Here is a 17,990-nt window from a genome sequence, read left to right on the forward strand (position 1 = left end):
TTGTGTGCTCTATTAATGCTATGTGGTTGTTCTGATTTTTATAGTGCTGTCTACAGTGCCTCTACTGTCACTGTAAATTGTTGCAGTCTTTTGACAAGAGATGTTGAGTTCTAATTCCTAGAGATATGTAAATAAAAAAAGACTAGAGCAAGTTGTTCTGCTTGGTTGTTGGAACAGAGGGGATGCAGTCTAAAGTGGTATTCTTGTATAATGGACTGTCTGTAAATATACTATGAAAGAATCAGTGTTTCCTTCTTTTTTTAGTTCCTGTCAGTGTATATGTGGCATTCATCACTTTCCTTCTCCTTAAAATAGGTTTTCTTCTGGGTGAGGCCACCTACTGTAGTGAAGCAGAAGTTTATAGCAGTTTGGATCAATGTTGACGTATCTGTTATATCTTCCAGAGGTAACTTTACGAGAGAAAATGCTTTCGTTTTCGTTCAGCTGAGATTAAACCAGCAGTAACACAAGCTGCCTCTAAAGATATTGTCCTGTATCCTTTCTTTGTATGGCTATAAATCTTGAACTAAACTTTTATTTTTCTTTGATTTTAATGCATGCAGCATAAGATATCACAGCTCCATTGTAAACTGCTTTTTCAGCACTCATTAGCCTAATCACCAGTACATCCTTGCTGACTTAGCTGAAAAAAAAGCTAGAAGCTTTTTTACAGCAACATAAGGTGTGCCTATTTTTCTATTTTTACTCCTAGATATTTTAGCTCACTGGCTATCTCTAGAACTTCTCCATTTAGGAAAACCATTAGAGGTTGTTTTAATCTTGTAAAAGATATGTGGAGCAATTTAGACTTGGGACTATTGAAAGTAACCTTCTCACTTATTCCGCATTTCGTTGGGCATTACTTCCAACTTCATTACAATTGTGGTTTTCTATCATGATTGTTCCTGTTTTTGTAAGGTAGCGTAGGTTTTTTGGACATTTCAAATCTCTTAATTTAGTAATTATGACTGGCCACCAGACTGTCTTCTGTGAACTTTTAACCTCAATAAATGCATCTATAGTGCTTGATTGAGAACTAAATGTGTGTTAATTGTGGCTCAATGTCTCTTGAGTAGACAAAGTGCATTATTCCATTTATCAGACTTTTTCTAGTACCATACCAGGGATATTTATGCGATTAATTGGCCTGTATTTGCTAATTTTGTTGGGTGTTTCTTTTCGTGGTTTGATTATGGGTATAATTTTTGAGCATTTCCTTAATGTAGGACAATTGTTGTAAACTTATGAATTCTGGAATTTGACAAATGTATGCCACTAGTTATTCCATCGTCTCCAGTGGATGGGATCCGCTGATCTAATTTCATTGCTATTAAGAGTGAATGTCTGTTTCCATGCTTTGTGTATGTTTTGTGGATTTCATCTGTGATTCACCATCAGGAATAAGCTTATCATAATAGCTGAAGTTTATGTTAAGTTTTTAGTGTAAGAGCCAGCTGTTTTTTTAACACTTGATAAAGATATAGCTTTATTCTTGCTTGCTGCTGATTTAGATATAAAGTTCCAAGGATTTGATGTGGGTGAAACAGTACAGAATTTTTTCCATGATTCTGTTTGTGCATTTGTAATTTTGGACTGATAGCTATATTTGGCTTTATAATAGTTCTGTCATTAAATCTTGATTGTTGTAGATGCTTCGATAGTCACTTCATTGCGTTGACAGATTTTCTTAACACTATTATTTCGTCATTCCACCAAGGTACTGATTTTCTGCCATCGATGTTTAGGTTCTTGAACATTTGGTCATAGAATTATTTCAGACCCGATGAAAGCACAGAAGAAAGGAAGTCTATATCAGCTTGTGCTCATGTCCAGATGGCTAAGTTCTTCTAGGTAAAGCTGCTGCTTACTGATGACTGTGATACTCTGAGTTAGGTGTGCAAATTCTCCTTTCAGTGCCTTTTGCAAATGTATCTATATTGGTTTTCGTTGTAAAGATCTTAAGTTGCTGCAGTGGTTGTCTCCTGTATTCCATTTAAATTTTTGTTACTGATGAAAAACTTATTAGGTGATGATCAGAACAACTTTCTTCTTTGCATTTCAATTCAGAAATCAGGTAAAATAGTGTTGTTTGCTATTATCAGATCCTTCCTTGCTATTGTCTGATAAAAAGCTGCTTCCTATATTATTTTTAAAAGATTAAGTATTAGTCTTTGTTTAGTATGTGTAGGGAATTTGATGCTAAAAACTCTTCCACATTTATATTTCTATTGTTTCTTTGTTAAAATCATAAAACAGAATGGCCATTGTTATCATTTGCAAGAATTAGGCCATGAGCGTCAAATACATCATTTTGCCCATTTTTTCTAAGTATTATTTTATATCACTATCAGAGTCTAGATACATACTTTGTGCAAAAAGTTTTGATTCCATGGTACTTAATTTCAATTAGTACTGAGTTCTCATTGCTGTACTGAGAAATTAATATTGCCTCAACTTCAGAGTTGACCACAAGTACTGCACGAATCCTTTACTGATTCTTTGTAAAATATTTCGCAATTAGTTCGAAAGCCACATATTGATGTTCTAAGGTTCTTATATTAATGCTAATCCTATGTTTCTTCTCTATGAATTCTGTTAAGTTATTTAGAGCCTTTATAGAAAGTTAAAGATTTATTTCAAGGCATGCCAGAGAAGTAGTGCTTTTTCATAATCTGTCTGTAGTAGTAAAATTGTTGCGACCTATTCTTCTTATTCTATTAACTTCCTTATACTTTATATCCTACCGGCTGCGCCATTTATGTTGTGTCCCTTTTTACGATTTTTATTTCCGCTTATCTATGTTCTTCTATTATCTACGCACGACATATCACCAAAACTTATACGAATATCTAAGTTATTTCTCCCCTTAGTGCCCCTAATATTTGTATTTATACTGCGCCTTTTGGGATATTTAGTTTGAGATATTATATACAAAAGCAAGGAGAAAGAACTCAAATATGTCCGAAAGTGTAACTATGTTGCATTCGTGACACTTTATCTCGTTTCTTAACATTAATTTCCCGCGTGATTAGGTTCGTATTTTTCAAGTGGTGCATTGGACAGCAATTTCAGACAACTCTTTTATCATTGAACAAAGGTTTATTAAATTCCTTAACATGGTACAATTCAATTTTGTGATTACTCAATTTAACTAAACTAAATACTTACAAACTAACATTAGCTTATTACAAGTAATTAGGCTATGATCCTATAATGGGTATTACGATCAAGCCGCCATAACAATTCAACACATAAATTCACTTGACATGGACAAATAAGATTAATTCACACTATTTAACTATTCAAACTTAAGTAGATTAACTAAACCAATTACTGCACTAACACATAAGCAGTATTACGATCATGCCGCCATACACATTCAACACATAAATTCATTTGACATGGACAAATAAGATTAATTCACACTATTTAACTATTCAAACTTAAGTAGATTAACTAAACCTTTTTCTGCACTAACACACAACTATGACATTTCAACTTTCCTATACTTTACCAATAGACATGCAAAATTCTCAGGACACTTAATTATTCACATAACATTAACACTAGCCAGCTTACTTTTAATAATCTGCTACTCCTACGTTCCTTTTTAAGTTGAACTATGCTTGGACACACTCTGAATCATCTATATATCGGCTGTGCAACTCGCGACGTGGACATTGATTTCTTTACTTCTTTCCGTTTTTCGTAGTTGTCACTGAAGTCGAAACACAAAGAATGTGCTTTCTTCTCGACTATATGGCATTCTTCGCTTCTCACATAGGAAATATGGAACCGAAATTCCGCTCACTTTCGTTTCCATGTTATGACGCCGGAGATATAACCCCTATTTCGCCCATTCAGGAAATCACCGTGAAATCCCTACGAAAGAGATCGCGAAGGGCTCTCCTGGAACAGAATCCAAACCAAAACCAAAAAAGCCTCGTGGTGGGGGGAAGGAAACTTCTTTTCTCCGCCCCCTACTTGTTTTTACTTCACCGACCAATTACGGTGCCATTTTTCTGCCAAACGGCATTTGATCGGCGAGCCCGTAACGATGTCTCAATCCGGGAATCGGCCCTGAGCGATAGTCTGTTGTTTTCCTTTGCTAGCCTCTAATTTAATCCCCTTTCCAAAAATTTTCTATGAACTTACTAAATAACTTAATCTCTAGCCTCTCACATACCATCTCTTATGACTAATCCTTTTCTGTCTTATTTATTTAACTTTTCTCATTTAATTCATTTCACAATATTAATATATTCTTTCTTTTGTTAGTTAGTTTAACAAAACTTTTAATTTTTTTATATATTTTATTGGATGCAAGAATCTTTCTTTTTCTTTTAATTGCTTCAACTATTATCTTTTATGCAGGGTTTTTAATTTATTTTATTTTTTCTTCATGTTACACCATGATAGCTGAGAATTCTATATTCTCAAGATATCAGGGTGTAACAAAATGTTGAGTCTTTGCTCAATGCCATGTTTATACAGTTTGTCTGACTTATTTCATGGGCATTCGTTGAGCTTGTTTCTTAAAGCAGAATGGACAGGTGTTTTTTTCTCTACAGTCTCATATGTATTGCAGTTGAAGCACCTCAGCATGTGTATGTAGTCTGTGCAATGACAAATTCTCCACACCATTTTAACACTAGTTTCCAACAATTTTATCCTCACCATTCAGACAACTTCAATAATTAGGTTTCTCTTGTTTGATTTTTTTCTGTCATTATGAATTTTGATGTAATTTTTGTATTCCCACAGAAGAGTTCTTCATTCTGCAAGCATGTTAAGTCGACTGCATTTTTCACATATCGATTTCACTAGAATTGCTACTGACGTGACTTTGCATTATTTAGATTTCATTTTGTAGTAAGTCTATGTCAATCTTTTCTTTGGATTTGATTAATATATTTCATTATAAATATATTTCATTTTTGTGATTCTGATTGCAATGTTTCTTGTGTCTGTTTTTTCTTTTGTATTTTTGGTTTCTTCAATGTTCAGTTGAGCTCTCAACTGAATCACTATTAATTTAAAGCAAGGATTATTTGCAATGCTTAGTTTTTACACTGTTTGTGGCAGAATGAAGGGTGAAGTACTGGACGTGGGTAGAAGGAACGACAGGATCATGCGAATGAAATTGGGTCTTGGAGAAGAGCGGGTGGTCGTATTATGTGTATATGCCCCGCAAGTTGGTTGTACAGCAGAGGAAAAAGATGAGTTCTGGAACGTGTTAGATGAAGAAATGAGGGAATTGGAAGAAAATGAGATGGTGATTATAGGAAGACAGAATAGAGACTGTGAAAGGGTGCATGGTGGCCACAGAGTGGGATTGATGAACCAGGAAGGAGAGAGGGTTGTGGACTTTGCAGTAGCGTTTGATCTGGCAATTGTGAACTCGTTTTTCTTCAAGAGGGAAGAACATTTGATAACATTTAAAAGTGGTAACAACAGCTCACAAATTGACTACATTTTGACTAGAAGAAAACATCTTAAGGTTGTGACAAATTGTAAGGTAATTCCAACAGATCAAGTAGCACAACAACACCGACTGCTGTGCGCAGACTTTAAATTAAGATCGAAGATAAGAACTTCTGGTTGCCATGGGATGAAGACAATTAAGTGGTTTCGCTTAAAAGAAGAGAGTGTGAGGAATCATTTTAGGGAGAGAGTGTTAGAGAGGATTTCGGATGGACTGGAAAGTGTACAAGATTGGTGGAAACATAATTCAAAAGTAATCCTGAGCTGTGCAATCGAGGTGCTTGGTGAGACATCTGGAAAGATTAGAGAGCAGAAGGAGGGTTGGTGGTGGAATAATGATGTACAAGTGGCAGTGACAGCTAAGAGGAAGGCAAAGCAGAAGTGGGATGAATCAAGAGTGGAAGAGGACAGAGAGGTGTACAAAGAGAGAAAGCAAGAAGCCAAGAGAGTTGTGGCACAGGCGAAGGCCATGGCATATCAAGATCTGTATGATCAATTAGAAACAAAGGAAGGACAGAGAAAAATTTACCAACTAGCGAAATGTAGAAATAAAGCAGCTAAGGACATCTTACATGTGAGGCAGATCAAAGATGCTGAAGGAAGAGTATTATGGAGGGATGGGGACATAAGAAACAGATGGAAAATATACTTTGAGGGACTTCTGAATGAGGAAAATGCAAGGACTCACAGAGGAGATGGGCAGCCTTCTGAGGGGATGGTGCAGAACATCAGTAGAATGGAAGTGACGGAGGCCATGAAGAGGATGAGGAATGGAAAAGCGGTGGGCCCCGACAGAATTCCAGTGGAAGCATGGAAGGCACTGGGGGAAGAGGGAATTGACCTGCTGTGAGACCTGTTCATTAAAGTTTGCCAACAGGAAAATATACCCGAGGAATGGAGGGAGAGTACTCTTGTTCCCATCTACAAGGGTAAAGGGGATGCACAAGACTGTAAAAATTACAGAGGAATAAAGTTGATCTCCCACACAATGAAGATCCTAGAAAGGGTTCTTGATGGTAGATTGAGGGAGGAGGTGGAGATTGCAAAGGAACAATTTGGCTTCGTGCCTGGTAGATCAACAACAGATGCTATCTTTGGGTTACGACAGATGATGGAAAAATATCGAGAGAAACAAAGGGAGCTACATCTGGTATTTATTGATCTGGAGAAAGCATACGATAGAGTGCCAAGGCAAGAAGTCTGGAGGTGTCTGAGGGAGAAGAAGGTGCCGGAGAAATATGTCAGGTTGGTGCACGAAATGTACAGAAATGTGAAGACAAGTGTTCGGACCTGTTTGGGACAAACAGAAAGTTTTCAAGTAACAGTTGGCTTGCATCAAGGGTCAGCATTAAGTCCGTTTCTGTTTAATATTGTGATGGAGGTGGTAACAGAGGAGGTGAGAGAAGATGCACCTTGGACAATGCTGTATGCAGATGACATCTTGCTGTGTGTAGATTCAAGAGAAGAAGCGGAAACTAAACTGGAAAGATGGAGAAAAGTACTGGAAGAGAGAGGTATGAGACTGAGCAGAAGTAAGACAGAGTATATGTGTTGCGCAGTGGGCGGTGGCCAGGAGACAGACCTGGAGCTGGAAGGAAATGTCATCAGGAAGGTGAGAGACTTTAGATACTTAGGTTCGACAGTGGAAGAAGATGGAGGAGGTGAGAAGGAAGTGGGATGCAGGATACAAGCAGGTTGGAGGAACTGGAGGGAGATGGCTGGAGTGTTATGTGATAAGAGGGTGCCGATCAATCTGAAAGGCAAAATTTATAGGACAGTAGTGAGGCCAGCTATGACATATGCTATAGAAACTGTGGCCCTGAGGAAAAATAACATTAGCAGAGATGAGAATGCTTAGGTGGATGTGCGGTGTGACCAGAAAGGATCATCTGAGAAATGACTATGTCAGGGGAACAGTGAAAGTTACGAACTTAGGAGCGAAAATACAGGAGGCAAGGTTGAGATGGTTTGGTCATGTGATGAGGAGAGAGGACGAATATGTGGGAAGAAGGGTCATGCAGATGGATGTGCAAGGAAGGCGGAAGCGTGGGCGGCCAAAGAAGAGATGGAGGGAGCTGGTAGAAGAGGACTTGAAGATGAAGAACTTGGATGTGGTGACAGCCCAAGACAGGAAGGTGTGGAGGAGACTCATAATAAACAGTGACCCCACTTAAGTGGGAGAAGCTGCAGAAGAAGAAGAAGAAGTTTTTACACTGTTTTTAGTGAGTTGTGAATATAGCAGAGTAGGTTGAGCTAAATTAGCTCAACCTACTCAACTTTTTTAAATCATTTCTTAAATTACTGCTTTTTTCAGCAATGTTATGCACTTAGTGTTAATCAAAGTTGTAATACTATATTTTCCACTTGAGCTGTTGAGTCTCTCTAAAGGTATGAAGTTTAAGAAAATGTACTTTACACCTTTGCTGCCTGTTCCTGGAAGTGACACTTCCATTGACTTGAACTTTAGAGGGTGTGTGTGCGTGTGTGTGTGAGAGAGAGTAACATTCTGCATTCAGATTTAAATTTGAGTATATAAAACAATTCCAATGCATACCCATCTCACTTTTGAGAAGGCATTCATGATTAATGAAATCTTGAATTAGAACTACAGAACATTTCCTTTGAATTCTAAATAGTGCATTCTTTTGTGTCCTCATCTATGCTCAAGCTCAAGTAAAAAACATCCTACATTGAATGCTGTTAGTTTTTCATGGTTCTCATAATATAAAAGCTAATAAATTCTATAAGTTAAGATGTGCTAATTATTTCTTAATAATGTTCAACAACATTCATTTAAAAGATAATTATTTGACTGCATTATTATTACTAGCTAGTATTATAGACAATTTTTTTCATGCATTCAAAGCTAATTTTCAAGTTCCTTGAATTTCCTTTTTTAATAACTTAATTTTAACTGATTTCTAATCAAATTTTACAACCCATAATTTTTTCTGAACATATACGAGTTTGGTATTTTGGCAATTTCTCTTATTCAAATTAAATTTATTCAGAAGAATTATGCTTATTATTGTAATACTTTTTTTGTCATCTTAAATAGGAGATGTGCCTAAATAGCTGAATGTTTCACTTGACCAATAGGTTCACCATTCAGGATGCAATTCATGTTTTCTATTTGCTATTAGCAATGCATAAGACATCTTTATATATTCAGATATCTTATAAATAATAATAAGTGAATTAAATACAAAGTTATGCAGAATGTGTATTTATTATTGCAGGCAAGACATTGAGATTTAAGTGTTTTTCCCTTCGGTCCCTAAAAGTTTTGATTAACTCTAAGTCAGCAGTCAGCAACCTATTTGGAATGAAGAGCCATTTTTAAAATTATATCTTAAAAAAAAATTTCGGGAGCAGGACGTGGTGATGAGCAACCAATGATCAGCGGGCTGCATGCGCCCCCCCCCCCCGCAGGTTTTTTGCGCGGTCCACGGTGTTCGTTTTCTATGGCAGAATTAGTATATTTAATTAAAAATCTATTTTATGAATGTTGATTTTTACATGTGGATTTATTTGTGCAGGTTAAAAAAATTTAAATATACCTAAAGAATGGAAAATAAATTAATACTTAATTTATTTTCCATTCTTAAGAAGTCCAAATACGTATGTTTTTAACTGAATGTAAGTGTCCGGTAAACAATTCCATGTATCAAATACAATCTGATCTTGCTTTTTAAGATCTTCTATTTCAGACCATTTGTGTTGTATTGCAAGGGTAGATTTTTGTCTTTCCAACTACTCCAGGTCAGCTTTTAGATTTCTAAATTTTGAATTCCACAAATCCTTGGTTTTCAGGTCCTCTAACTCAAGTTGAAATGAAGCCTCATCAATTCCAGCAAAAGGTGAAAAATTTAATTCGGCAGGATTAATTTCAAGTGGTCGCAATAAAAATGACATGGTTGCCTTGTTCTTTCTAAACTCCTGAAATCTCCTATTAAATTCAGATTGCATATTTACCACAATTTCTTTGGAAAAGGTTTATGGAATTATCAGCTTGTTCTTGTTGATATTTCTTCAACGTAGGAAAATGTAATAATTTGCCTTTCTCTAAGTCTGTCGCAAACAAATATAATTTTTGTTCAAACGAAATCACTTCTTCTAAAAGCAAAACTGCTGTATTTCCCTTTCCCTGTAGTTTCTTATTTAGTGCGTTAAATGGGAAGTCATATCCACCATAAAGTAGAATTTTTGTAACCAATGAGTATCTTCTAACTGTGCATATTCAAGGTCCTTTTGTCTTAGAAAAAACTTAACCTCTCCAAGGCAGGTGACAAATCGCAACCTCTGGAAAGCCATCTTATTCTGTTATGCAAAAGAAGATTGGAATATTCACGATTGATTTCTTTAAGAAGTTCACAAAATTTCCGATGATGTAGCGGTATTGCTATTATTTTGTTAACAATTTCTACAACCAAATCCATCACTACTGTTATCTCTTTTGGAAAAGTTTGTGCACAAAGTATCTCTTGATGGTTTATGCAGTGAAAGGAAAACACGTCACGCAAAATTTGATTTTTAAATAAAGAAAAAACCTTTTTTTTTGTACTTTTCATGCTCGGCACCCCATCGGTCGAAATAGATATTTTGTTAATATTAATACCCTTACTTTTCAAGCAAGTGGTAACAGCAGATTCAATGTCTTCCCCACGAGTTTGTCCTGTAAGTGGCATATATATCGAGTAATTCTTCGAGGTACTTGAGAGTTTACATATCTACAAAGAACAATCTGTGCAATGTCATCCACATCGCATGATTCGTCACAGGCAATGGAGAATCCTGGTGTTGAATTTAGATCTGTAACCTGCTGATTTGTTATATCTTCTGCCATTCATATGATTCTGTCCCTTACAATCTTAGCAGATAATGGCATGTCTTTTATTTTTGTAATTATTTCTGCTTTGTTTTTAAAATCGCAGAAGAGAAATTCGGACATTTTAATAAAACATTCTTTCACATATTCGCCGTCTGTAAAAGGTTTTCCTCATTTAACAACATCTTGAGCGGCCACAAAACTGGCAATAGTTGTATTTCTTGATGCTTTTATCCATTTGGAAAATCTTACAAATGGATAAAATTTTTCCAAATCTTTCTCTTCTTTGCTGACATTTTAAATACTATAAAAATAAGAATAGTTTCTGGGAAATTCCCATGCTACTCCTCTTAAACAGATGCTACTTACCATGCTACTCCTCTTAGGTCTCAGTCCCACAAAGTTCCGACGATGGTCGAAACGGTCCACACCCCGTAAACCCTTGCCCCCAGTTTCCACATAAGGATACCCTTCCCCTTCGTTTTTCCTCCCTCTCCCCACAACAAAATAATATATTATTAATAGTAACCCGGGTTTCCAAACTTATTTCCCGTGTCTCAAACACATCCCCATGTTCTCCCCCCCCCCTCCCCCCGTTTACATACAACCTTTCAGCAAGAGCTTGGATTTAGAAGGTATCTTTAAACCAAAAACAAGGCTTGTACAAATTTTTCCACATTTTTTATTCTGCCATAATTGCTTTCTATACTCGCCCATAATGCCCTAAAATATATATATACCCCCTTTTTGAGTTATGTTAGCCAATGTATTAAATATAAGGGACACGCCTAAACAAAAACAGGCTAAATAGCCGTTAATTATATTAACTATAAAAATATTTTTATTTTGTTAATATTTAATTTAATGTTACAATATTCACGTTACCTAACACAATCACCAGTAAATGAAAGCACTGCAATGTCCACTACAAACCCTTTACTTATTTTATCAAAGTGAGCAGATTTACAGACCACACCTGCACTATATGTGAAGACAATGGACGCGTTCAGACAAGCAAGTGCTACTGTAGCACTACGTGTGCTAGCCTAGCGTGATATATTTGGTTTAATAAATTAAAACATAATTTGAGTAATTTTAATTGGCATGAATAATTAAAACAAATATCTGACAAATCAGTGGGTTTATGAATTCTTGCATTATCCATGATAATCCAAGATGAATGTAAAGAAGGATTATCGCGTATGATTTCAAAGAGTTCAAACATGAAAGTATTAAATTTTTCAGCATCGCATGTACTATTTTCAATTGTAAAATAGTCCTTGATTAAATGTAAAATGTTCTTAATTTATTGCAAATACTATATTTAGGGTTTTTAGTTTCTAATTTAATAAATAACATTCATTTTGCATTATTCAAAAATAATTGTTTAATAACGAAAAGAGCTGCAATTATTCATTCAAAGAGCCGTATGCGGCTCCAGAGCCACAGGTTGCCGACCCCTGCTCTAAGTGCAGTTTATTTAGATAAAATATTTTAGCAGATAAGTGTCCATACAATATGTCATATAGAGTTGGATTATATACTATTACTTATGAGATATGTCAAAGTGACTGCAGGATTCTCATTGTGAAAGTAATAAAAGTGAAACTTCACAATATTGTGAACTAAATTTCTTCTATTCTCATTTACAAAATTAGAAAGGAATAACTTTTCTACACTGTTAACATTCTCACCATTTTAAACACCATGCTGAAACCAGTAATGACAACGCACAATAATAGACTGAAGTAGAAATTCTGCATTTCCAATTATAGGCAACAACAGACAGCAGAAATCAGCTACGTGAGAGGAGAAGATGCAGAAAGAATTTTGGCCATCTTCAATATATGAAGACTCAACATAAATTAGATGGTTTGAAATGGAAGACAGAAAGGAAATTAAAAAAAAAAAAAAAGTGAGCAGTTTTATTCAATATATATTAATTATTAGTCAATATTTTTTTTTTTTATTCAACTTTAAAACTGAGAAAAAAAATTTTATTACCCTCCAATTAAAACTTTACTAGGTTCTGATTTCATTTGATTTATATACTTTTTTTCTTTAAGAATCAGTTCTAAGAAGTGATTTGGAGACTTCACCAAGACTTTCCTTTCATAGAGAGAGTTGTCATAGATCTCTGGATGAAAACTAGATGTTCATTCTTCTGTAATCTGAGCAGATCAGGAGCATGGACAATTATTTACTGAGACCAAATGGGGGGGGGGGGAGAGAGAGAGAGAGAGAGAGAGAGAGAGAGAGATCAACTAAGATACACACCTGACAGTCAAAATCAGGCATAATACTATCAAGGGCATAGTATTTTTTTTTGGGGGGGGGAGGTGAAGAATAGATTTGAATCCAGTTAGGAGAGAAAATTCATGAAAGCAATACTGATGTTTCATGTGACTAAGTCCATCTGGTGTGAAGCAGAGGTTATTGAGATGAAATATATGGTGGAGGCAGTTACTAGTGATGATGAAATGTAAGCAAACAATGCATAAACAATTGCTGATTAGATAGCAAAAAAAAACTCATAAGAATGAAGAAAAGGAAAGTTGTGGTCAAATAGTGTTAAATTTAATCAGTGTCAGAAGTGATCTCAGTTATGCATGTGACTATTCATCTGCTATCAATTGGTGACAGTGATCATTCTGTACCAACATGGGAAGTAGCTAAGTACATTGATGTTCAAATTATGAAAGGATACAGGCTAAATTATAAAGATGGAAATTAGCTACAAACTCAAGAGATAATTCTATGTTTGGTCACATGCTATCAAGTTATTGAATGGGAGGGATGTCAGTAGTGCACTGTAAATGATTTAATGGACGTGTAACTTCCAAGTAAAAGAGAAGTAATATGGAAAACTTTCAGGGGACCTCTATTCAATATTACTTATTGAATAAGCGGCAATCATCTTGATTGTAAGGGAAGTGGCACTCCCATGGTCCCTAGCTGGATCTATCCTCTTTTTGCTCTACTTTGAAGAAGATCCACTGACTTTATTCTTTCCTATAAGACCATATCAGCCAATTCTTCATACTTTTGGATCCTTATGCTATTATAGTACTCAGGGTTATAGGATCTTTCAATTTCTGGACTATATCTATGTACCCCCCCCCCCCCCAAATCTACTCTTTCCCCTTCAATATACCCTATTCCAACTACAGGTTTAAATTTGGAAGAAGGTGGGTTCAGAAGCCTTACCATTGGACTATCCACCGGTAGGCTAGAAACCTGACATGGAAAACATTAATTTACTTCGAAACTAATAGAGAAAAATAATCGAAATGGAAAACGATCCTGGAATGGAAAAGGTAAAACTAAAATGGAAACAAAATATAATACATATAGCAAACTAGAATAGTATATAAAGAAATAGAATTAGACCAAACATTAAATGAAAGAACGAATGAAAGAATTAAGGACGACAGTCAAAACAGTGGACAGAAGCCAGTTGTTCAGCACCAAAGAAGACAGTCAGTTCCATCAGCAGGAAAGGTCATTGCATCAGTGTTTTGGGATGCTAAAGGAATTTTGTTTATTAAATATCTTGAAAAGGATAAAACAATAACTGGGGAATATTATTCTGATCTTTTAGCCAGACTAGATGAAAAAATTTGTGAGAAAAACTGGTTTGCAGAAGAAAAAAAAATCATCCTTCATCAGGACAATGCACCTGCCCACAAAGGTATTTTTGGCAATGGAAAAATTAAGGGAGCTACACTATGAATTGTTGGAACATCCATCCTATTCCCCAGATTTGGCTCCCTCTGACTTCTATCTCTTCCTAGAACTAAAACTCTTCCTCGCTGGTCAGTGTTTTTCTTCAAAATCATGATTGCAGCTATAAAGGGGTATTTTGCAGATCGTACTGAGAACCACTACATGGACAAGATAATGGCACTGGAGCATCGCTGGAATAAATGTATTAGACTTAAGAGAGATTATGTTGAAAAATACAAATAATTTTGAAATTATAGATCCGTTTTTTCATTGTTAAGCCAAGAACTTTTCAGACCACCCTTTTATTTCAAAAAATCTTAAAAGAAAGAGAGCAAAGGGATTAATGTAAATGGTGATTAATGTCAACAACATCTAATGCACTGATGACAGCTCTACTGGTTGATAATATTCAGGATTTTCAAAATCTTCTTGGAATAGTGAACAAAGAGTGAAAAAAAAAAAAAAAAAATGGGATTAAGAATAAATATTACGAAAACTAAATTCATGGTTATAAGCAAAAAACCAATCTTAAATCAGCAATTTACTTAAGCAGGAGACAAATAGAGTGACAAAATTTAAATATATTGGATGCTCAAACAAAGAATGCAACCCAGAAATGGAAATAAAAGTTAGAATTGAAATGGGAAGAAAAAATTTTCTCGTGATGAAATCAACACTGTAACCATAATTTACATTTAGGGCTTCAAGTATGCATAGTTAAATGCTCTGTCTGTACTACTATGCGGCAGAGAAACTTAGACCTTGAAGACAACACTGATAAAAAAAAACTTGAAGCCTTTGAAATGTGGTTATACAAACGTGTGTTAAAGAAATCCCATGAAAAGCAAAAACATCTAATCAAAAAGTACTGGAACAAATGGGGAAATCACGTGAACTTTTAAGATACCATAAAAAGAAGAAAAACTGAATATTTTGGTCACCTACTTCTAAATGAAAAATATTTCAATTGATTATAAAATGGAAGAAGAGGACAAGGAAAATGAAAAGCATCTTGGCTGGCAGACAGACAATGGACTGAAGTGAGCTCTAAAAGATTCAGAATGGCTGAAGATCGCTCAAAATTTGTCAAAAGTAGTTGTGACCTCAGAAACAAGATGGCACTCAAAGAAGAAAAGTTATCGGGGGGGGGGGGGGGGGGGGGGGGGGCAGCAAGTGACTTTACTGCAGCTACTGTTGAGCAAGTTTATAAGTAGGATTGACTATGCTATCAACTATAGGGCACAGGGGAATATTAGATTTCTGGAGTTTAGGTACCCAGTTTAACATGAATAGGTTTTATTTTGTCAATGATTTCTTTGGGCCAGGAAGTCATTTTTTCAATAATTGAACTTATTTTGAGATCTAGTAGGGTTCTGAAGAAAATAAATGTCCTTCAGAGAAGTTGTTACAGGTTAGAAAAATTATGAAGCATTCTCTTAACCTGAAAAAAACATGGTTGCATTAATTTGCCAAAAAATTGGGGAATTATCTTAAGATCACTTCCTACATAGCTGTAGGACTTCTTTTTTTATATTAGAAAGTGAGAAATTAGGACTTTAGATATTTTGTTCATTATAATTTTTGAATTGCCTCACTTATTCATTGTCATGTGTTAACTATAACGTGTAACATGGTCTGAAGATAGTTTGAAATCCAGCAAAACATAAGCCAGTTAATAAACATCTTTTTTATAATTTAGTTGGTTTGGTGTTGTAATATTAAAATTATGAAAAGCTGAACACCTAAGCTTCTGTATTAGAATGCACATATTCAATCCATTCCAAAATGGGAAGATCAACCAGACTATGTCACACAACCTATTTCTTACCACACGGAGGCCTACCAATTCCTAAGTTCTGAACTAAGTCCTCATTTAGGAAAATCAAGGATTATTCCCATTCTGATATGAACAGTGTTATGGCTTGGTTTTAGTGTATATGCTCTTCAATATATTGAGGTTCAAATTCCAATGGGTTAAGGATATTTCCAAGTATAATATACATGGTAAATGAATTTCAGGATCCAGTGTAAACTAACCTTGCATTTTATTTTCGTTCTGTTATCGTTTTCTATAAATAATTTATGAGTGCTGTAATAAAAAATCCAACCAGTTGCAGGGTTCGTGGTGTGATACAGTTTTTGTTGGTAGAAAACAATAGTGCTGTAGAAATTCAACGATGATTGTGTAAGGATTACAGACCTAACATAAGTGACAGTAAGGTTAGAAAATGGTGTTTGTTGAAAGTAGGGTCACAATACTGTTCACGATGAAGAGTGCAGTAGCCAGCCAAGTGTGGTGACAGACGATTTGGTGGAAAGAGTGAACGTGAAGTAACTAGTTTCCTGCTGAAGAAAATCAACGAACAGGATCACGATATGAAAAAAAGTTTCGTATTGTGACTGGTGATGAAATATGGATTTTGTATTCCTGATTCCACTTATTGCTGTTCATGTGCAGTTAGCATTTTTGGGATCCATCTGGCACACAATTTCTTATACCCTAGCTTTTTTGTCACAATTTCATGAATAACTGAAAGTGAAACATCTGGGAATTCAAAACACTATTGGTTATAGTAAAAATTTCAACATCCCTAATCCAGAGTATTTTAGTAATAAGGTGTGACACCTTTTGGCTACTTGTATATGGAAATATGACTTCTGCATTACTGCTGGCTTCCACTGATGAGACCTCAATGAAGGTCGAGACCAGTGTGGGTAGTGACCCTTCCCATAATGCACAGCATTATAACATCCATAAAGATATGTGCATTGCATTATGGGATACTAAGGCAAATGATGTGAAATCATTAGCCTTGATAAACAAGTAGCCCAATTGTGAAGTGACTTCATGTGCAAATGTTTGCTTACACTGGGATAAAGGATGAAACCAAAAATATTATTTCTGGTATCTTTAATTTAAAGATATTTTGTAAATCAAGAGTACATTCATACCATGACCTGGGTAATGATTTTTTCTAATTTTTATTTAAAATTAATTTGACTTTTTTCCTATTATTTTTCTTTATTTTTACACAGTCCAGAAAAGCCCAAACATAAAACTTTTTCAAGCCACTTCAATAAATGGAGCAGTGAGCTCAACACTGGGTGACAAAATACAGCTGCCATCGTAAAGACAATTGTAAACATTTAAGCCATGGCAGGATTCAAATTAGAAGCATGTTAGCTGGATATGCTAACCATGTAACCAACTAGGCCATTTACCAAATGACAAAATTCTTGAGAAAAATCAATTACATGTAAATTGCTGATTATTCTATAATGTAAGCATTAAACTGCAATTTTATATAGCCATAAAAAAAGTATGCACATCTTGAAAAAAAGTTACTCACATAAGCAGGCATCATAGCCCTGAATTGAGGTGGTGGGGGTGGAGGATGAAATCCTGAACTTGGTCCAAGCTGGCCAGAAATTCCAGGTCCAGGAGGCTGAGAAGAACCTAACACTGAAGATGTTGTTGTAGATCCAGTGGTAGTAACAGCAGGTGTGCTGTTGGGAGGTAATGGTCCTCCCCGAGATATGGTGGGATATGGCCTTTGCTCTCGTAGATGCTGAGATGGTGGTAAAGATTGAGACTCTGCAGCAGCTTGTTGGCCGTTCACGCCACTGCCACTGTTCAGTTGCTGGCTTCCGGCTAGTGCTGACTGTTGCAACTGCTGAGGCTGCTGATGTTGCTGAAGGGTTCCCCTGCCCCAGCTTCCCTCTGCTACAAATGAAAGAGCTTGCTTTATTTTTTTGTCAAGAAAATAAGTCAAATGCAGTAAGGCTCAATTTGATAGCCTGATGCATTATGATTCAATTTTTATAACCCTGGTAATTTTTTTTGTCAAAAATTTAAAGATTTTTTTATCTCCTCCTCCATGTCTCTCATAAATATTGGTCAATAGTTTGCTGCTTAATAAGTAGATAAAATAATATCTTTTTCATTACAAGG

The 17,990-nt window shown here is 35.6% G+C and overlaps 1 protein-coding gene across 4 annotated transcripts in view; it reads right to left on the bottom strand.

Moving 5' to 3' along the window:
• Nucleotides 1-17,990, bottom strand: part of LOC150092429 (uncharacterized) — a 366,960-nt gene that overhangs the window by 270,129 nt on the left and 78,841 nt on the right. For all 4 annotated transcript variants that reach the window (XM_090415095.1, XM_090415093.1, XM_090415094.1 and 1 more), the window contains exon 6: nt 17,389-17,762. In XM_090415095.1, the coding sequence (XP_090271221.1) occupies nt 17,389-17,762 (374 nt within the window). The remainder of the gene's footprint in view (nt 1-17,388; nt 17,763-17,990) is intronic.

The sequence above is a fragment of the Typopeltis vanoorti genome, chromosome 26 (genome assembly GCF_054136105.1).
Source record: "Typopeltis vanoorti isolate ZY-2024b chromosome 26, IOZ_Tvanoo_1.0, whole genome shotgun sequence".
Taxonomy (NCBI): domain Eukaryota; kingdom Metazoa; phylum Arthropoda; class Arachnida; order Uropygi; family Thelyphonidae; genus Typopeltis; species Typopeltis vanoorti.